Source organism: Thunnus maccoyii, chromosome 9 (genome assembly GCF_910596095.1).
Source record: "Thunnus maccoyii chromosome 9, fThuMac1.1, whole genome shotgun sequence".
Taxonomy (NCBI): domain Eukaryota; kingdom Metazoa; phylum Chordata; class Actinopteri; order Scombriformes; family Scombridae; genus Thunnus; species Thunnus maccoyii.
Window position 1 is genome coordinate 24,994,964 of NC_056541.1, and position 22,470 is coordinate 25,017,433.

At 40.7% G+C, this 22,470-nt stretch overlaps 1 protein-coding gene across 1 annotated transcript; it reads left to right on the forward strand.

The window, feature by feature from the left end:
* The first annotated feature begins 675 nt into the window (after positions 1 to 675).
* mfsd3 (major facilitator superfamily domain containing 3) lies at positions 676 to 22,020 on the forward strand. Its single transcript, XM_042421981.1, has 6 exons — positions 676 to 781; positions 1,296 to 2,124; positions 9,961 to 10,108; positions 16,027 to 16,127; positions 18,116 to 18,225; positions 20,251 to 22,020. Exons 2-6 carry the CDS (start codon positions 1,425 to 1,427, stop codon positions 20,455 to 20,457), a joined length of 1,266 nt encoding a protein of 421 aa, XP_042277915.1. The 5' UTR covers positions 676 to 781; positions 1,296 to 1,424; the 3' UTR covers positions 20,458 to 22,020.
* The last annotated feature ends 450 nt before the right edge of the window (positions 22,021 to 22,470 follow it).

The window sequence follows — 22,470 nt, forward strand, 5'->3', positions numbered from 1 at the left end:
TTAGAATAAATTCATGTGTCTGAACCATTTAACCCTTTATTAATGATTCATAACCATTCATAACTGCAGTAATGATGACTAATCAGTGAATGTGACTACCAAGCAATTATTTACTATTTACAGCCTTAACTTACTACTAAATCTTTGTTGGGTGAAGCTAGAAGACAAAAAGGCAAGATAGCACATTGAATGTCTCGGTAGGATAAAGTCAAATATCTGTAACAGCACCAGTTTAGTATTACCACAACAACAATTATAAAGCATTTTTTCAAAGGTTTTTAAAACAGGCTGCAAAATACCGAGACTGCATTCACACTGGGTAGGCTTTGTGTATGTCAATGAACAAACCAACTAGACAATCAGTGTATTTAGAGCCAAGCCAGACTGACCACCCCAAAACTTTAATGATTATGAATCATTAATATAGGATTAAATGTTTCACACTTTCTGATGAGACATCAGGTCTGCAGTTATAAATGATTATAAAATCATTAATAAAGGGTTGGTGTTTCACATGTTATTAGTCATCAGGTCTGCAGTTACACTTATTAGGTGATTAATGTAAAATAATTAAAGTCTGCAGTTATAAATGTTAATAAATTGCTAATGAATGAATGAATCTTTCTTTCTTTCTTTCAGACACGATCTATTTGCCATCCGCAGAAGGGGGATTGCAGTTACTGAACCTGGCAACCTCATAGCTCACACAGACCACAACTCTAAACAAGCGGAGCACCTTCTGCGGTCAGCTAACGCTAAGCTAACCAACTGTCTTCTCTCAGTATGTGTCAAGATGTATCTCATAACAGATAAGGAACTATTTTACTGACGGCAGCAACATCTCACATAATACTGACATGCTGTATAATTGTTTTTTTTTAAAAGCTATCCGTTTGTTGGGTTTAGCGTGACAGTAGGCTGTTAGCTAGCTAATGGTAGCTACACTGTAGTCAGTCAGTTTGACAACTGTCGGTAAAATGTCAACGTTGTAAAGTGACGCTTGTGTTACGATAAAACTAAAATAATGAAAACACAAGTGGTCATCATAAAACTGTACATGTTCCCGTTCATATAGCTATCGTTTGACTTTGAGAAGCTAACGTTAGCCATGTCACTGATGACTGAGCTGTGTAGTAACTGTTAATTGAAACAGTAATTAAAGCAGCAGCAGTCTCGTTTTTTAAGGCTGCCTGCAGAGTCTGTGAAAGTATTTACCCACCTCTGAACTCTCACAACAAGATCACAAGTTCAGCATCAATAACCCTGAACTTCACTCTCTTGTCTTTTCATTTCAGGTCATTCAATTCATCTGGGTCAGCCAGTCCATTTAAATTGCTCCCTTATAACCAAAATACAGACAATGACCTGACGAATGGACCGCTGCAGTCTCTGCTCAATCAGAGGGCCACGACAGGAGGTAGATCATGAATGACAAACTAGTCTTCTTGGGACTGCTGTACTTTGTCCAGGGCATCCCCTACGGTCTCCAGTCCTCCCTGCTTCCTGTCTACCTGCGTGGAGCTGGTCATTCCCTCACCCGCATCGGCTTCACCAAGATCCTCTACTTCCCCTGGGTCCTCAAGGTGCTCTGGGCTCCTTTGGTGGACCGGATCGGCACTAAGCGTCGCTGGCTGGTGGGGACAGTGTCTGGGCTGGCACTGACATGTCTCTCCAGTGCTGCACTGGCCCCAGAGGCGCACATCTGGGGAGTAGCAGGAACTCTGTTGGCCATGAACACCCTAGCCTCTGTCCAGGATATTGCTGTAGACGGGGCAGCTGTGGGGTTGTTGAAAGGTCGTGGAGAGCTGGGGCTGGGCAACACAGCCCAAGTTGTAGGCTATAAAGCTGGGTCGGTGTTCGCTGGAGGCGGGCTGTTGGCTGTGATCGACGTGGCTGGATGGAGCTGGATGTTCATGCTGCTGACGTTTGTGTACGCAGGCGTAGCTCTGTTTGTGTGGGGGGCCCCTGTGCTAGATGATGAGACTGTGAGGGGCCAGCAGGCAGATGGCAGCAGAAGGGGAGGGCAGGGAGCTGATGCAATGAGGCCATGGAGGGTGTGGAGAAAACTGCTGGCAGTGCCCGGCACCCCTTGGACAGTCCTGTATGTGCTCACATACAAACTGGGTGAGTCTGATTAATACACAAGCACTTACTCACATGGACATAAATAGACTCATAGACCACAATATTGTTAATTGGATGAAATAAAATGTTTTACTTACACAAAATCAAATAACACATACAATCATTTTTGATTTTGGTCATTAAAAAATTAAAATCAAGATACTGTTTGTAATGAGCATGACATTTTCCAGTTGAAAAATGAACTTTCTGGACAAACTATTTAACTGAGACACTTTCTAAATAACCTCAAACATATCTTTGGCATCATGTACTGCAATTTATTTTTATTTACGAGTCAACATATACATCATTACAAACAGATCGTTGACAAGCCATTATCACCTGATATGATGATCAAGCTGCAATTTGAGCCTTTCCTGGTGAACGTGAACATTATGTGCACAGTCTGAGGTAAAAAATAACCATTTTGGACAAAAGTAAAGAATGAAAGAGTGGTGAAAGAAAAAGCACAGAAAAGAGTAAATGAGGAACACTCCAAGCCAGTCAACTTAGAGGATGCTGGTTTATCAGCTTAACAGTCTTTATTCTGTTCCCTAAATAAAAAAACCTTCCCAAAAACAGTGAAATGTTATATTTCCTGATGGGGTCTCTTTTGTCCCATGGTGAACTTTTCTTTAGTTTTGTTGCTGTCTGCATGTAGGGTCCAGAGCTCACCACTAGATGTCTCTGTTGGTGTTTCCATGAAGACTGATCTCAGGAACGAGCGTATAGAAGAAGTTTAGGAAGTAATTTTTACAAGGCAATTTATTGGAGTCTTACCAGGTCCTCTTGCATGTACCTTGGAAAACACATCATGAAGCGAGATAAAGCTGTTGTTTTTAATGTCACACTTATAAAGCACTTGAACAATAATACTTAGTTAGTTTGAATATATGTTAAGTTCATGCAGACAGTTTTGTATGTGAATGAGATAGTTCCCTAAGAGAAACAAACATTTTAAAGTAGTTTTGAATCAGTCAAGCTTGTGTGTGTGTGTGTGTGTGCGTGTGTGTGTGGGAGAGAGTGTTGATATGACCTGAGTTTGGTGTTTGGTAGCAGAAGGGGATTATGTAAGGATTAGAGTGTCTTTGTGTCTGTGGCGTTCAGAAAACTGAAATGGAAGACGGCGCATCATTATATATATATATATATGTGTGTGTGTGGGTGGTGGAAATATAATTGTCTTTTCAAATTTGCATAGCATTTACTTGGATCTTGGGTATGTGCATGAATGTATATGCCTTTGTTTTTAAGTGTGTGTGTGTGTGTGTGTGTGTGTGCGTGTGTGTGTGTTAAGGGTAGTTCAGTAATCAGATGAGCCCCAGCAGACAACACTACTAGACAAAATATGAAGGCTGGCTGGAGCCCCTAATCTGTCTAGGGAGCGACCCCCCCCCCCACACATACACACACACACACACCCCCCACAACACTCTCTCTGTCACACCAGCACGAGAACACACACACACACAAACACACTCAATCGGCCGATGCTCATGATAATTACTCTTCGTGTTTTCAGTGTCGTGATTGAGCTCTGTAGATTCAATAATAGCTATGTCACTCATTTGTATTTCCTGTCGTAGTTGTCAAAATATTTCCCACCTTTAGAGGCAAAAAAAAAAAAAAAAGATTGTGTAATATTTTAGACGAGACCTGGATGTGCCGGCATAATTGTCTATGTGAGACAGTATTGTTTTTGTTCAGGGGGTGTGCGGGTATGTTTGTGTGAGACCGGTGATCTGCCTGTCTGGACCCCCCCCCTCCCCACCCTCACCTCCCCCCCACTCGCTTCACACACACATACAAGCACAGACCCCTCTCCCTCATCTATCCCTAATGAACTCTGAGTTTGCACTGTGTCCAACACAGTGGCCAATCATCGGGGGCCTCCTGTCTGAACTGTGACCTCTGTGCTATCTGAGGCCACAGGCATGATGGGAGAACTGTCTGGGTAGACTCGCAGCGATGGACGGAGAGGGGGGGAGGCGGGGAGGGAGGGTAGTAGTGAGAGAAAATGTAAGCAAGAAAGGCCAGGGAAGAGGCAAACAACAGACGCTTAGAGTTACAGTAAGCCTGTTGTTGAATAAAAACATTTTAATGTCATACAGAGCAAAACAAACCTTTTGACTTGTGTGCTCACAGGTGAAGAAGCTTAAAGACTGAACAATTATAGCTAAAATGGCAGTCCTATTATCTTTTTAGATATTGCACACTCAAGTGTTAATTATCATAATTTGACAGTATGAGGAACATAATTATTTAACCGCACTATTTCAGATCAACACCTCAACTGCTTTTGAATTAAAATGCTTTGTGTTGCCAAATCTCAATTATTCTCAGATTATTATTTACAATTAACGACACAGCCCGAGTGTAAATGCTGCTGCAGTGTTGCGTACACATCTGGGAAGGTTTTTTTTTTTTAAAGGTAGGGGGCTAGTAGCACTTTATGTCTGACCGGAGATATGAATGATAGATAGTGAGAAGAGGTGGACCCTGATGGTGTCTTTCTCTGGGAATTGACCAGGTGGACGGAGTGATGGATGGATGGAAAAGCTTTGTCCTAACGCTCCTCTTTAACCTTTCCCTCCTAAAGACATCCACCAGGGTTAATGGTAAAATACACTGGTAGTTGTTTCAGGACACCTCATTGATATAAATGGGGTGGACAAAATATTAGCATTTTACTTCTTCTTGCGCCGTTTAATGGCAGATCACATTAAGTTTAATGATGCACCGCCGCCCTCTATTGGTCATCTTTTTTGGAGCTTTTAGCAGTGAGTTTTAGGTAATTCTCGATGCACATACAGAGGTCTGTTTGATGGGTGGAAATGACTTTTAAGTGAAGTTTTAACTCTCGGTATCCCAGTACTGACACAAAACCTGTAGTCCAGTCTGCAGACCTGTTTCAGTGACATGCAGTAGTGGATGATGGTGGGTGGGGGAGGTGGAGGAGGGTGATGGAGGAGAGCGAATGAGAGAAGAGAGAAACTTGGGGAGGAGGGAGGAAGGGGGGCTATTTTCCAGAGGGGAAAAAAGAGGACTTGCAGGGAGGGAGGCTGATGGAGGGGATGAATTAATGAACAACCACCACATGGTGCCCTGAGAGAGCAAAATGGCCATAGAAATAAACACATTTATCCATGCAGAGACACATAGGTGCAAGATCTTTCTAGATGTTTAAAGGCCCAGTCTTTACTCTTTGGACCACAAACATTTGCACTAAATCCAAATACACTAGTTTGTGTTTGTGTTTAAAAACCAACATTTTGTGAAAACTGATAATAATTGAAAATATTGGCCGGTTTTACTGATGTAAATAAGCCTTTAATAACATCACCAACTTAGTACGTAGATGTTTTTTAGTGTTAGTTTTTGTGTTATAACACCCTCCTTATCGATATGAGAGTGACAGCAGGTCCAAATCCTTGAATTTTGTTATCAAAGTGACCCTTTTGTTCAACACTGCAGTCTTGGTTTTTCTTTAAACCTACAAATATTCTATATGTAAGCATTATAGGAAAAAATGTCTGTAACCTAGAGTGATTTTTGCCTTTACTTGATAGTGGAAAGTGGACTGTTGTGGATATGTGGCCTGCATCTTAACCAGTAGGCTACCAGGCCACCCCCCCAGGATGGATTTGAATTTATGTTGGACAGTGAAGTTCTTACAGTGATCATTGAAACATCATTGAAAATGATGGCAACAGTGTATTTGCTGTAAGACCCTGAATGGCTATTAATATTGCATCATCTCTCAGAAAATGAATACAGACAACAAACAAAATCAACCCAGTAACCTGGTGGGTTTGTGTCGGGTAGAAAGAGAGCGGTTGTCTTGCTTCTACCCAGATATTAGTAAAGCGCTTTGGATAAAAAAGCGCTATATCGCTCCTGATGAGCAGGTTGGCAGCCTCTGCCATCAGTGTATGAATGTGTAGTGTGTGAATGGGTGAATGTTGGCATGTGTTGTAAAGCGCTTTGAGTGGTCGGTAGAGTTGAAAAGCGCTATATAAATGCAGTCCATTTACCACATAGAGTGTATTTCTCATGTTCATGAGCCCTGAAGGCCACAGAGAACTCCTTGACATCTGCATTGATCTGCAGGGGCTCTTTGTGTGTGTGTGTGTGTGTGTGTGTGTGTGAATAGACCAATATGCATAGGATATTGTGAAAATGTGTATACACAGGGTTCTGTTTACTGTTTTGTCTTCAGGGAGCCTGAGGAGCTGAAAGGTGTGCGTGCATCTGTGTGTCATTTCTATATATATGTGTGTGTGTGTGTAGTATGTATGAACCTGTCTCTGTTTACCGTGCTCTCGGCAGGGAGTGATTATGTCGTTCTGCAGGGTGACTGGGTGTCCTCGGTGATCTCTGCTGTTCTGCCAGCTCCTTTGTCTGAGCTGCAGCATGGACGTCAGGATTTGACCCCACTGTCCTCGTCGACCTCTCACCCTCATTCTCACCCCTCATCTCACTCCTATCCTGTCCAGATCCCTCGCTATACTGCCGCCAGACCCTTCTACCACACTCATACACACCTATACACCATCTCTCTCATCTAAACGTCTGAGATAAAAGTGTATCATTTTTAAAAGCCAGTGTATAAATGGTCAACTAGTCGTGGTAACTTTGAATAGCTTTCCTAAAACTAGCGAGAGTGGTCAAGATGGGAGATACTTGTCGGTGCTTCTCCTTGTAGCGTTAACAAATGGTTGATGTCACGAAGCACCTTTAATAACCAGGATAAATACTAGGATTCTTTCTGTCACTTTCCCTCTCAATATGAAATTGTTTTGTCTCTCTCCTTCTCTTTTTTTGCACTGTCTGTCTCTAATGTAAACACAAACACAGAGTTTTCTTTGAGCCTGCCATCCCTCCTCTGTTTCCTCTTCACTAACCTCCTAACAATGTCTCTGTTCATCTGCCCCCCTCCTCTCCCTCTGTCTTTATCTGTCTCCATCCCTGGCTGCTCTGCTTTTCTCTCCAGTCATGTTCAACAGTTCACTTTTTTTTTTTTAAATAAATGCATCATGGTTGTCATTTCCTGCACTGTATCTCAGTTATTCTATCTACCTTTCTTGTTCCTTTTCACCTACTGCCTGTTTCTTTATTTCTTTCATTTTTCCTTCCTTTTTTGTTCATTTTTTTTTTTCAATTTTTCCCCTTTTCTCCCCAATCCGTTTCCTTTCTCTCATCCTACCCCCCCCTCCTCACTCTTGTTCCACCCTTTCTGCTCTCCCTCCGCTCTGCTTGTTTAATCTTTGCGGATGTCTAATGAAATCCCTGCTGAAATGGACAATTGTTGCTTTGAGAATATTTATAGAAAGGAATAATCAGCCTAGTTGTGTTTGTCTGCACGCCCTCCCCCCAGCCCCCCTCTTTAAAGAAATAATTAGTTGAAGGCAGGACTGTGAAAGCTTTGAGCTTTGAGCTAAACAACAGGCAGACAGGCACGGGAGCACAGAACCATGGGTAAACAACTCAGGCATCATGGGTACCGCTGCTGCCAATGTTTACTTTATTACGACTAATATGGTTACTGCACAGTTGATGCAACTCACAACAGTTCAGCACGGAGGATGACAGAGATTAAAATGTGAATAATGCACAGAGAGGGTGTAAGTGTATCAGTGTAGCTCCCACTGAGAGTGTGGAGTGATGCTAATGTAATGTGGTATAAAGATCTACTTGTAAATCTGTTATCATGTCTGACCACCTCAAGGGTTTTGCTTTAAAATTTGCCGCCCGTGTTGCTTTTTTTGTAAACATATTGCATGTTGTATTCACTGAATGAATCCTGTTTTATCGAGTATTTGCGCAACATTTAACCAGATACTGAAGATCAATACAAACATTTTCCTATTCACTATGATGGCTTAGTTTTAAGCACACACGACCACCGGATCTGCACGTAGAAGTGTTCTTTTTCTCAGATGTGAAGTAATGTCAAACAGTGCCTCAAATCAAACTATAAGAGTATCATCATCATCTGTAGTTATTTCAGTGTGGGGGGTTTAACAATATTACCAGAAATCTATATATTTTAGTTCAGCAACTAATTATTTTCACTATTAATAAATCTGTTTGATACTATCTTGATTAATCACTATAAAATTTTAGAAAATAAGTGAAAGATGTTTTATTTGACCAACAGTTCAAACCCAATAATATTCAGTTTACTTTCATATATAACAAAGAAAAGCATTGAATCCTCACATTAGTTTTTTTTTCCCTTTAAAGAATGACTGAAACAGTTAATCCATTATCAGAATTGTTGCCGATTTGTTTTCTGTTGAACAACTAATAGACTAATCTTTTCATCTTTCAGATATTGTCAATAAGTTTGATCATGCTAAAGCTAGCAATAAACATATTAGCAATACATTAGTGCACAATTTTGTTTTTCCTGTATTACCACTAAGAGGTTTAAAACTGGACTGTGAGCTGATTTAATTAAATGGGATTCAGAGTATTTATTATAAACTCATGATATGAGTAAATCTGGATTGGTAAAGGATTCATAACATCAATCATTTGTTATTGTCCAGCCCTGTTGCAGACTACATATTGTTCAGTGTGTCTACTGTGGTGAAAAAAAGGCCTCAAGACTTATAACAGTGGAAGTTCTTTGTCTCCTCATTACCCGGTCGCTAATCACATTACTTTTTCAAGACAAATTAGTCTGTCAGACAGGCAGGTACGGTTCGGAAAAGTCTCTCGTTGGCTAATTCAATTTTTATGGCCACCTTGAATGCAGTCACTGCCGTCTGTATTAACCATGTGTAAACTGCCAGCAGTGAGACATGAGTGACAGAAGTGAGAGAAAGACAACAGAGAATCCACGTTTCCCGCTCCACGTTTTCGCTGGGTTGTCACACCACTGTTACAGCGGTGACACTCTCGTTCTGCTGCTGCACTCCCTATCACTGGGAGCCTCTCAGCTTTCTCTTATTATTTTTTTTTTTATTCCAGTCTGTTTCATCTTTCTTTTTTCCTCTTTCTCTATTTTTGTTTGTCTCCTGGCTGACTGAGTGAGTGAGTCGTTGGTTGTGTTGCGTCGTCTTTGACAGCAGTCTGGGAGCCAAGCTGTCACTCATGCAGCTCCTTGGTCCCACTGTCTTTCTGAAGTCAGTCTCCATTAATATAATAATGGCGTATAGTCGGCGCCACTGAATATTTTACTGTAATGTTCAGCAGAACATTACCCCCACACTCAACGCCACACAGCGAAAGTCTTACTGTCTGACAGAAACTTTTTATTTTGACTGAAAGGTCTTTGTGAGGTTTGTTTCATCTGTGAAAGTTTTTGTGTTTTTGTTGTGTTTTCCTTTTTGTGCTTTAGGAAAAAGCGCTAGGCCTCCGTTTGATAAAGTGACTGAAGGTATTCTTTTTCTTGTCAGGCATCTATTATTGACACTTTCCAGGAATAGGCCTAGGTGCGCAGCGTGTCGGTGTGCTGTATTTGATTCTGCAGTCGTCATCTCAGGAAAACCATGTTGTTCAGTCTTGCAGGCCAAACAGTTTGGAACAACATGCTCATCGCACGTGACTGTGATTGTAATAGACGTGTGTGTTCAAGAGGCTTCGCACATATTTACTGTATGTAAAAAATGGTAATGCTTAGTCAGAGATATACAGTACATATGGTAATAGATGGTGTATTGATTTTATATTTTACTGTACAGCACCTAATTCTGCCTTTAGCAGATCTGACTAATTAACTTCCTTCTTCCTTTTTCTCCTCTCATTCTCCCTCTATCTGTTGTCTTTCTTTTTGTTCTGCTCTTCCCTCTTTATCCACCTCTCTCTCTCCCTTCACCCTGTACGCAGGTGAGCAGGGTGCAGTGACCATGTTTCCTCTTTTCCTGTTGGATCACCACATGACCGCCAGAGAGCTCGGCTTCTGGAACGGCGTTATCGCCATGGGTTTCTCCATCTGCGGTTCGTCCCTGGGAGGCCTGCTGCTCGCTCAGTTCAGGTAGCCTTCATCAGCAGCATCATTCTCATCGTCATTTTGGTTGTCACTGTTTGGTTGCTTGAGTGTGACTGTCGAGGCTGTACTGAGGTATCGTTTTGCAGGGTCTATGTAAAAGGCTACGTACTGTGAATACACACTTTTTTTGCTTTTCACCAAATCGACACTCTGTCATGAAGTTGTCCACTAGGGCTGCAACTAACTACTTTTTTCATTATCATTTAATATGCCAAGGATTGTTTCAATTAATTGATCTATATTGGTCTATAAAATGTCCATCACAATTTCCCACATGACGTCTTCAAATGTTTTGCTTTGTCCCACCAACCATCCAAACCCCAAAAGGTCGTCAGTTTACCATTACAGAAGACTACAAATACCAGAAATATTCACATTTGAGTAGTTGGAACTAGTCAATTCCTGGCACTTAAATGATTAGTGGATTATCAAATGGTCATTCATTTTGTTGATTGATTAATCAATTAATCATTTCAGCTCTAACACTCACATGCGAATGCCCCCATAGTCACAAGTGATTTTTATTAAAAATGAACCAGTCTGAAGCAGTATAAAAATGTTGGCCAGCAGCAGAGTTCAATTTCAGTGCCGCACAAACTGTTATAACACAACACATAACATCCAATATTAGAAAATCCTACCAGTCAAGGAGTGGAAACAAGCTGTTATAGGACAGAAAAAGCAGACTGTGGTTCTTCTGTAAAACTGGTCCTGAGTTTCCAGCAATAGAAAAGAAGTGTGAGAAGACTGATAAGGTAACAGTCCACCGCACCACATGAACATGCATCTTACTGCCTCACATGCTGTGTTCTCATCCCATCAGAGGTTACCATCATCATGCTCCTCTTCTTCTTCCTCCAAGCTTTCGGTGTACTTTGCCTTTCACTTTCCTACCTTTTAATTCTTCCTCATCACTCTCTGCCCGTATTTCTTTATTACCCTTTATAGGCACTTATGTGTGTGTGTGTGTGTGTTTGAGTGTCTGTCTGGCTGTGTGTGTACAGTAATATAAGTAAACATAGCCTTGTTTGAGAGCACAGGGACCCCCTGTGTCTGGTGTGTGGTGTGAGAACAGCATGAGCAGCAAATCCATCACACACACGCATGCACACACACCCCTCAGGGTTTGATCGCAGAGATAATGTACAACACTAGTTGAATTGAATTCTCAGATTCACAGATACAAGTATGTGAGATTTTCTGATTAATACAGTATATTCCACTGGCGGTGAGAGTAGTATATTAGATTAGACACATTAGGATCATTAGATGTGACATTTTGGCAAAAATATGTTGTAAAATCCATTGAAATGTGATGTAATTTTATATGAATTGTTTTTTGTGTCCTTTAATCTGATAATTTCACACAGTAACAAATTGATGACATTACATTTAGAAAAATTAATATAGGAAGGTGTTTTAGTATGCTTGAATACATTTTTGGACTCACAATTTCTATCATAACAATGTGATTATATTTAACCTTTACTGTGCATGTTTTCCCCTTCAACATATTGACTTTGTGCCATTTGTGCCTAACCACCGTTGCATAAGGTTGTACGTCTCTTCATACTAGTGTCACATTATAGCACAGCCCTGCCTATGGCCAGTGTGATGTAACGGGAACTATAAATAACTACAATGCCTTTATGGAGGATAGTATGTTACTTAAACTTAACAAAACATCCAACTATACATGCTCGAAATGTCAGAGAGGCTCTGTAAAGCCACATCTATAAGAGTTTTGCTGTATTGGCAACTTTAAATTCCTACACATGTATCAGTTCCCATGTGCTCTGTCTTATGTCGGTCTTTTTGTCTTTGTGTTGTGTTTTCCGCTGGCCATGTTTTTCTCTTCTCGTAAAGTGACTCTAGCAAACACAGAGTTAGCTTTCCAAAGACGACATTTCTGTTGACTGGAAAGCGCTTTCAAAACTGCTCTTTCACTCCATCTCACTTGTAAAGGACTCAGTAACTTATTTGTAACGGCAGCTAAATGTTCAAACAATGACAAAGACAAAACACTGTCTTAAAACTCTCTGGTTCCAGCTTCTCAAATGTGAGTAATTTCTCATTTCTATAGTTTTCTGTGATAGTAAACTTACGATACGATACAATACGATACAATATAGTCAGTTTACATTGAAATTCATTTTGTGTCCTTAGGCAGTTCAGTTTAAGAGGTTGACACACAAATTAAACATATTCATGTTACATATGACACTTCACAGTCATACTTAACACTTCATAACAATCATACGTGACACATCATATCCTCTATCCACAGCTAGTCAGTTAATTGAGGAAAATAATCTTTAGTTGAACAAATGATCTGTCAGCTTATTTAACCTGTACAGTAACTGAAGCACCTCCCTTGGACTGCTTAATATAATATTGAAACTGAATCATCAGGCTGGTGAGGTGTGTAATTTCTCCAACATTTGGCATTTGGTGAAAATTTGAACCAATCCACAGGATCAGAAATTTAAATTTAAATTTGCTCTAAAAAACAAAGAAGCCCAAGTTGATTGTATAGTTGCATGTCAAATTTTATGACTCAGTTGTGGATTAAATTATGTGTAAAAATGTATATTTTTGGTTGTATATGCGTATATAGATGAGCACTTTTCTTTTCTTACTTCTGCCTGTTACGCACACACACACACACACACACACACTCAGAGAAAGGGCTGTCCAGTCGGCTGTGGTCCCACCTCTAAAAGCTCAGTTGGAAGGTTTATCCTCCCCACCATCAGAAACGGCTGAGTGGTCAGTGAGTAACCCCCTTTACAACTGCAACTGGCAACCTGAGAACATGGTTATTCTTATCTGGGCCCGGCCCGTGTGAGGTGGCAGCCAGGCAGGTTCTCTTTCTCACACACACGCACACACACACACACACACACACACACACACATACACACACACACACACCTCCCTCAGCATCTCTTGAGAGTGTGTGATATGAAAGGCTGTCATTGAGAAGGGAGGTAAAGGAGCAGCAGAGAGACGAACGTCTTTAGCATGTGAATGATGCAGGATTGGTTTTCCAGTGTAAAGGTAAGGAAAGGCTGGGTGGCGAAGGGAGAGATGGAGAGAGGAGAAGATACGGAATAAAGATACAGGGGAAGTAGAAAGAGACGGATGCCTTGTACAAAAATAATAAAGTGAAATAAACAGAATTCAGTGGATTAATGACAATATTTATGGGATATTTGTAGGCTTTGCAGAATGTTTAATCCTTTAACATTGCGTACATGTGTTCCTGGACATTTTTCTGTAATACTTTACATTTCTGTAAACTCTTAAGCACACACTGGTGAGTTTATTTTAGCTAGGTGTTTCTGTTGGAGGTGAATACTTTTTCATCTGTAGTTGCTGGAGTTAAGACAAATAGAAAGTAAATATTTAAAGCAGCTCTAATCAATATTTTTCATAATAACAGTGAACTCTTTCAGTGATTTTCTATTAGCATGTACAAGGCTATCTCTTAGATTATGCCCTCGTTAATAGACTATTAATGGTGGTTCTTTCAAATCCATGGACGCTGCTGTGTTGATGATAATACAGTATGTGCCAATGTTTTTTTAAATAATAGAGCCCAGTCTGAGGTATAGGTTGTACTAAACATGATGGAGTATTTCTTTTTCTGCGGGGGATTCTTTTGTAATAATTCATTTCTTTATTTCTACAAGGTCATGATAGGCTTCCAACACACAATCACATGAATAACCCCATTCTCAACACCTTTGTTTCATAACTACCGATTTATCAATGAAATCCTCTGTGGTGTGACTCATTCGCCTGAGTCTGAGTTTTAGGGATGTGGGGTGAAAGCTATTGGCAAGCAGAAAGCTGTTTCGATCTGTATCTTTTCTGTATAGAGTAGTGCGTAGTGTACCAGACTTCTTCTCAGCCTTAATAGTCTATAGTAGAGGACATAATCACAGAGATAGCCTTGTACATGCTGGATGATGGAAAATCAGTGAAAAAGAGTCGTAACAGGCCTTGTTAAAACATCTTCCAAATGGGTGTTACAAATGCAAAGGATGTGCTCATGTAATAATACGGTCAAATAAAACTACTTTGCTCATCCCCATACTGGGGAAAAGTATTTTATCAATGATGTCATCTCATTCATCACATTCTCATGTAATTTATATGACTAAATGTCCTTGTGGGTTACCCTGTGTTGGTAAAACATCACTTTCATTAAAACAGAGAAGAAGTGAACACAAGAGCTCCATAAGGAGAAATGATAGCGATTACCCAATAGCAGTACATTTCACTGACTTCAAATATGATATCTCATCATTTAGGTTCCAGGGCATTGAAAAGGTGACTCTGCCAGAGAGAAGTGGTAACATTGATGAAATTCTTAAAAGTAGAGATATTATACTGGATATTTAATTTGCAAACTTTATCCCCCAAAGGATTGAATGATGAGATGCTGTGGCATGCCATGCTCTGAGGAGCGTTGAGATAAAATAGAACTATTTATGGTGCACTCAAGATACAAGAATTTCATATGATTGCACAACTTTGAATGACTTATGAAAGCTGCAAGGCCGATGTTTTCATTCATTAGATATACAGTTTCTGTAAATATTCTTGTAAATAGACATAAGTGTGGATCGTGGTGTCTCACTTGTTCCTGATTTTCTTTTCTTTTTCTTATGTGTGGACTACAATGGGTTTTACAGAGCTTTATGATGAATTTCAGCTCCTTGGGGTGAACATTGTGAAGCATGTAGCAGCTAAAGAGCCAAATATTTCCTCAGGAGTTGATACCAACCACTGCTCCCAAGAGACCAAAAAAATCAGTTAATGCAGGTTTAAGAAACACATTCAGATTGGGAATCCTGGTGACCTCAGGGTTTAAGACACTGACTATATAATTGTAATATCCCTGGTTCAACTGCAAAAGGGGACTACATAATAATTAAGGGCCACAGGAGGGGAATCTACTAAGCACACACATATCAGTTAGAGGAAAACACAAAGTGTATATCAGTTAGCAAAGATATAGACAGAAATATTTATAAGACTCTTAAAGGATGATTGTTGACATGCAATAAACTGGAATGATCTTTTAACAGGTGTTAAAATCAGTTTAAAGTGAATCCAGAAGTAAACATTCAGTCATACAGTGAGTTTCACTTTGGCATTTACTACACAAACGGGTATGTTGTATCAATTTTTGATCACTGCTGAGTGGGGGTTTGTCTTCTGAGACAGGATAATTCAATTAAATGGATAACTCTACTTTTCAGTAGAACCTGAAACTTCATCAAACCTCGATCACGCAATGAAACAAAAAGACCTGCTCATGGTTTTACTACATCCTCAGCTAACTTAGATATCCTGTTTTTATGAGACAGGGCCCTTCCTCCTCGCAGCCTTTTTTACACATAAATAATTACATGCAAAAATATAAACAAACACACACATAGCCCTTTGAGTGGCAGGCATCCTCTGAGTGATTGGCATTGTTAATCCCTGATGTCACACAACAATGTGGGTGCGTGTGTGTATGTGTGTGTATGTTAACAGCGTTTAATTATCCTCCTCATGCTGGGGATCTCCTTAGGTTATTGATTACGTCATGAACCAAACCCACAGGGGGATGATTTTCTTGCACTAACGGGGAATCAATTAGTGTCTGGGGACTTGTTTACTTAAGCACGTGCACGTATGTTTTGTGTGTGCGCATGCATGCATGCGTGTGTGTGTGTGTGTGTGTGTGTAATTGTGTGTGACATGAACAGAAATGCAGTATGTCTCAAAATTTAATGATAATAGCTCAGTCACCGGGTGTCATGCTGCTCATTTATATACTCAAATGTAAAAGTTGGTGTAGAACATTTTTCCGATATCTGGCTTGTTTGCTGGTCTCTCCTCAGCATCGGGGCTCTGATGCGACGTGTGTTTGTGCTGCGAACTGTCAGCATGGTCTTCCAGAGCTCTCTACTCACTGTGCTGGAACCATCACCACTCATGAAAGGTGAGAAATACAGTCACAGAAAGAGTTTCAGGCACCAAATTTAGCTGGAACTCAACTGCAACACGTTTTTACAATTGCATTATATGTCTTATATACTTAAATATCGGCCCTTTATGCTTGTGCTCTGTTTTAAATATGATGATCTGTATATACTGTACATCCATAGCAAGCAGGTGATCATAAAAAAGTTGAATTGACCCTGTTAGTCCTGTATTCTTTACCATTAACAATGTATGAGTGCACCACAATTTGGTTATTGAAGTCTTGTACATTTACATATTTAAACTTTCCAGATCCTGATCACATACACATAGTTCTCATATAACCCTCTAGTTTTTTGAATAAACACACATGCAGGTTCATCTAAATAGGCTGCTTAAGGTCACAGATGTGCAATGTGAGTTTAAGTGGATGAACACAGTACGGTCACATTGACTGAACTTAATGAACTTGTAATCAGGTAGAGGCACCCTTGTGTGCAGTCAAAGTTGTTTATTCAGCTGCCACCGAGTTCAACATCTGACAGTATCAGCAAAATCTGAATATTCACTAAATTTACTGCAGCTCTACTGTATCGTGGTGTTACTGTTAGTGTGTTCATCCCCGGGACATTTGTAACATAAGGTGTATGTTGTCCATTCTCTCGAATGGAAATTGAGAAATTGTCAGCTGATTTCTGTCAGCTTGGCTGGCAGGTATGTCATCTGATATTAAGGTTACATAACATCCGTACAGCAGGATTTTACAATAGAAGTTAAGCATCATAGTGAAAGGCGTATATCCTTCTGTAGAATTACTGACGCCTTTCTCCGTCAGGTTTTTGGTCAGGTGACCTGGAGCCTGTCGGTCCAATAAACACCTAAAACAGGTCAGCACTCTGTCAGGTACCTTCTGCAGTGATCTCAAACTGGGGGCCATCAAGGGATCACAAGATGTTTAATGATCAGATAGGAAAGAGAGAAAAAAAATATAATTCTTCCACATAAAATTATGTCGGTTTTTCTGACTTTTTCTTTTGAAGTGCTGGATATTTTTAGCTCCTCAGGCCTCTAAAAATGAAAGAATCTGAGACGCAAAATTCACTCTTTGAGTCACAAGCAGACATTGCTTCATTTTAAGGGGTTACAATACAAAACAGGCTGGGAATCACCACCCCATAGCGTAAGCATTTTAGCCAAATGATCTGTAGTAACACAGCAAAAAGAGTGGATTATTTAGAGGACATTGACAGACAGGTGCTCTGTCTCTCTCTTCAGAGCCATTCAATTGTTAACGTCTTAATGACGCATCTGATTCTGTTGCACAGCCAGTCACAAAGCATTTGGGATTCAGATCCGCACCATTCGTCTCCGATGGAGTTATCTGTTCCCCTATCAAGCCTCTCCGACTGAAAGCTGAGGCCTCTCCCCCCTCCACTTTAAACCCAGAACAAAGATTGCAGGAAAACTGAACCAAAAAAAAAAAAGAGGAAAAACATTCAGTTTCAGAATTTTCAATATTGCATGATAACCCTCCGCTTCCCACTCCTCCAGTCTGATCACTCGGTGTATCTGTGCGACTCCGACAGTCTTGTGTCGCTGACTGAAGAGTCTTATTCGGCAAAAACTCTGGCGGCTTGAGTGAATAATTCAGTGTTAGCAGGAGCAGAGACAGATAGGCTCTGTGGTTCCTCTGTGTTTCCCACTAACACCGCTCTGCCACTTCCCCTCAGAGGATACGCTACATGTGTTTTGGGGATGAGGCGGCAGAGAGGAGATACTTCAGCAGCTTACTGTTTCCAACTGCTTTGACTTCTACATAGAACAGTACCAACTATAGAAAGAAGTGTTGCAGAGCAGGGAACAGTGTAAAATTGATAGTTTTCTGCCTTTTTCAGAAGAATATCTTTATTTTTTTGTGTGTCTTACTGCCGTTGCACTCAGACATTTGTCTCTGTGTGACTGTTTTTGCTTGATTTTTCTTGTGTGTGTGTGTGTTTGGTCCCGCAGGTATGGCTGTCCTTAGCATGAGTGTTCAACACTTTCTGGGTGGTCTCATCACCACACTCACCTTCACTACCATGATGCATTGCACTCAGAGGGCTGAGGAAAGCATTCAGGTAAAACAGTAGTTATTCATACCTGCTGACAGCCTTATTCTGGAGACCCGGGCGGCTGTTATGTCATAATTTCGCATCTTTATAGTGTTAACTGTCTCATTCTTTCGTGCCAGGTCATCTCCTGTGGTTCAACACACAGACAACACAATCTCTCTTTTCTTTTCTTCCTCTTTCCTTCCCTCCATGCCTCTCCTCTGTCTTGGTTAAATTGTGCTATGTTGTAATGTTAGGTCATTTCCTCTGGTTGTCAAACATACGGTACCACACCTACTGTCATCTATTCCCCTGTCATCTACTCTACCTGTCAGTTCTCATCAGCTGTTTCCACCTGGAAAATCTCAAAAGTCTAAGCAGACCCAGTTTCTATTCATCGCTTCTTTTCTTTTCTGCCCCCCTCCCCCCTTTCCGTTTTTTTCCCCCCTCACCGGCATTGTCCCTCCTACCACCTCACTCTATTTCTTTGTCATTATGTAGTCCTTTAAATGCTCTCTATTCCACTCTGACTTTTTCCTCTCCTCTCTCGTTTTCTCCTCTTTGACATAACTCCTTTTGTCCCCGTCGTAACTGGGCCATCATTGCCTGGAGGTGATCGCTGTTCGCACAGCCATTCAGACGTCACTCAGTCAATCTCTGAAGGTGACAAATTATCATTTAAATTGCTGCCAGTCTTAAAGCGGAGAAGAAAAGATGTAAAGAAAAGAAAAAAAATCACAGGCTGTGGCACAGATATCAGGATCTGGTTAGTAATAAAATAAATAACAGGAGAGAACAGGTCACAACATGTGATGATGAAAACCATGGTTAATTTGAGAGGTTCTCATGACACATACACTGTTGGCTTTTTAGTGTGTTGAATCAGTGTGTGTGCTGCCACACAGGAGGGGAGAGCATTAGCTCACCTGTGTGTGTTACTGAAGGTAGTGCTATCCAGTGACAGAAAGCTGATCGTGTGAGTGCTTGCTAACGATCCCCAGGAGAAAGAAACCGAATCTGTTAAACAAGTTGCTCAGAATAAAGGCACTCCACTTAGCTGTGGTCACACAGGCTCTCAATGCTTTCTGCCTCAGATACTCTAAACTCACCACTGATTCCTCATCACTCATCGAATTCATATCTTTTCATTGTCAGCCCTCGTTTCCCAGTGGAAAACGTCCTTTACAGTGTCGCTGATGGCTCCTAAAATGACAGAAAAACAAATGCTTGTGGAAGAATCTTTGGATATCATATGTGGTTGAAAATATTTCAAAATTACTTATTTGTCAGTGCAGGCTTGTGTTGATTTAAAATAACAAAAAAAAGTTTGATCTATATTTATATGATGGAAGGATTAAAGGCATCTTCTAGAGAAGAATCAACTTAATAAATCATTTGTACGGTCATTAGTCTAAGTGTCACTAGAGTCCTGTTTCGTTGGAGTTACCTGCTGAATGCTCGCGGGCAGAGGGAGGAGGCTTGGAGAGATTCAGTAATCTCTGTCCGTTTCTCTCTCTCTCTCTCTCTCTCTCTCTCTCTCTCTCTCTCTCTCTCTCTCTCTCTCTCTCTCTCTCTCTCACTCCGTCTGAAAGCCTTAAGGCTGGGATCAGATACTCTTCTTCAGTTGGCCTCCATCCATCGTCTCAGGCCATGATCTCACGCTTTCTCTTTCAGGCATCTTATTTTAAATTTTCTCTTTAATCGTTTCCATTCTGCATTTGTTCCTAAATATTTCTAATCACACCTTTTCCCTCGTCTGGCCTCTTGTTGTGGTTAATTGTTTTGTATTAAGGTTCAAGAATAATCAGCTGATAAGTTGTGCTACAGGATAGGATGAAGTGTCACCTTTTCTGCCCATGTTACCCCCCTTGTTCCCATCTACCGCTCTCCCCTTTTACTCACAATGTCTTTCTTTCTTTCCAAAACCCCCTTGTCCTTATTCTCCTCTCACTTTTCTCTGCTTCACCTCCTCAATTTAATCTCTTTTCTCATCATTCCTCCCTCTCTTTCCCCCCCCTCATCCTCCCTCTTCACTGCTGTTCCCCCCTTCAGGCAACCCACTACAGTTTCCTGGCAACTCTGGAGGTGCTGGGGAAGCTGACGTTCAGCGCTCTGGCCGGAGGCTTGGTGGATTGGTTCGGGTTCCAAGTTGCCTTCCTCCTCTTCCTCACCCTCTCCGCTGGGACGGCCCTGCATGTGTGGACGGCTACCTTCACTGGTGCTCTCAGGGAACACCAGCTCAAAGAACAGCCCAAATGAGATCAAGATCGGCGTTGTTGAGGTCTTGATAATTTGCGTCTGCAGGTGCTGAAAAAAATGTTGAAACGACACCTCAAATGTCTGTGAATAATAAATATGAGCCTCATAACTTCATTTCAGTTTAGAAGGTCTTAAAGTAAGTTCAGTTTCCTGTTTTGCCATATTTTAAGGAGAAATCAGCCATGTGATTAAGTGCTCTGATGTTACAGAGTGTGTTTGGTTTTTTTTTTTTTGTCATTTCACTGGCAAAACTGGCCTTACATTTTATTTGTTAAACATTTGAAATGTGTGAAAATGTCTTAATGTTGAAAGTAGTGCGATGAAACTTGCAGATACTATGCAGGTAGAGATGAGCTCGCTGAGTTTTCTTGACAGGGTGGGATAATTTAATCTATGTGATGAATTTAGTGTGTTGGGCAGTGGCATACAGACATACTATACACCACTGTGCTGAAAGTTTAGAAGTACTTTGGGAAATAAAGTCAAAGCTACGTTTATCATCTGAGCCATTTAAATGTTTTAATAAGCCAGCAATAAGAGCTCTAGCCAAAAGCAATATTGCTACCCTGTGATGCTTGTCCTATCATATTGTACTGTATATGAATATGTTAGTCATTCTCTTGAGTTGTATGGTTTACAGTTATAAATGAATGAATCTCTACTACCTCGTATCAGCATTGTATGGTACGATACGCAGGTGAATGTACAGTAGCCGCAACTAGAGTATACTGTACACTCATTCACATAAACAGCACTTCCACTATGTCACAGAAGCCACAGCAGTTATCCAAAGTAGGTTATTCTGTCCATTTATGAATTGTAATTACTTCCTGTTTTTCAGAGTAAATCTCCCTCATAGGTTAGAATTAAATAAAGCTCAACCTGGACAGTTAGCTTACTTCCTGTAGGAAACTTCAGCCTTACACACTGCATGGTGCCATCTCATTGTCATTTTTGAATTAAAAAAAACAAAACAAAGTCTTATCAATAAACTCTGAAAATAAGCCTGTTCTTTATTAAACTTGAAAGACCAATGCCACAGGCAATATTCTGCAAATATTGTTTCACTTTTGTGTTTTAAGTTTTAAGAAATGCACAATAAATACGTACTATAAAATATACTGTAACTTTCCATGATATTGTATTCTACAGAAGATAATGCTCTCCAGGCTTGAATATGACTGAAACAGCAGCGTAGAATGTTTTTCTCGTCAAGCTCTATGAGAATAAAACATAATCCTCCGTGTAGATGGATGCATTAATGGAAACAGTCTTAGAATTGATAACTGTGTTGACAGGAGACAGATAAGAGAGGGCTGGATTGGTTTAGATACATGCAGTATTCTCAGCAAATTTAGCAAAATTATTATTACAGCTGATCACCTGCTTTCACCCACATAATAAATAAAGGGATTTCATACCACAGCATTACTGGTTCATCCATATAGCCAGCAGTCTCTGTCATGCACTGACATGTAGAACACTTGTTGCAAAGCACATCTCTTGTCTCTCAGCTACTGTGTTACCTGAGATTTGCACAAAAAAATAAAGCTGCTGACAGAATTTTCTGGTCTGCTGTTTTTTTGTGTGTGTGTGTCTGTGTGTGACCTCTGATATTTTTCTCCTGTCGCCACATTTTACCACATTTTCTATCCCCCAGGGGAGAGGTACCGTCTGGTCTTTGAGGACGATCCCACCTTTGAAAATCCTACGTGGCTTAGCAGCTACGAACACAACACTGGCCCTCTCTGCGGTGAGCTGGCTGAGGGCTATAGGAGTGAATAGGGCCCGTGTCACAGGATCCACAGCCCATACAGCTCTAATGACACAACAAATGCTGTGAAGGAGGATTAGGCCAGCTTACACGGCCCCTCAATACACCTCCACTTTATGCTTTTTCACCCAGCCTCATTATCTGGGAGTACTGTTTGTGTAGTGGGATAGGCGATGCAGGGATAGAGAGGGAGGGTTTGAAGAGATTATACTTTTTCCACTCGCCGTTCTCAGAAAACA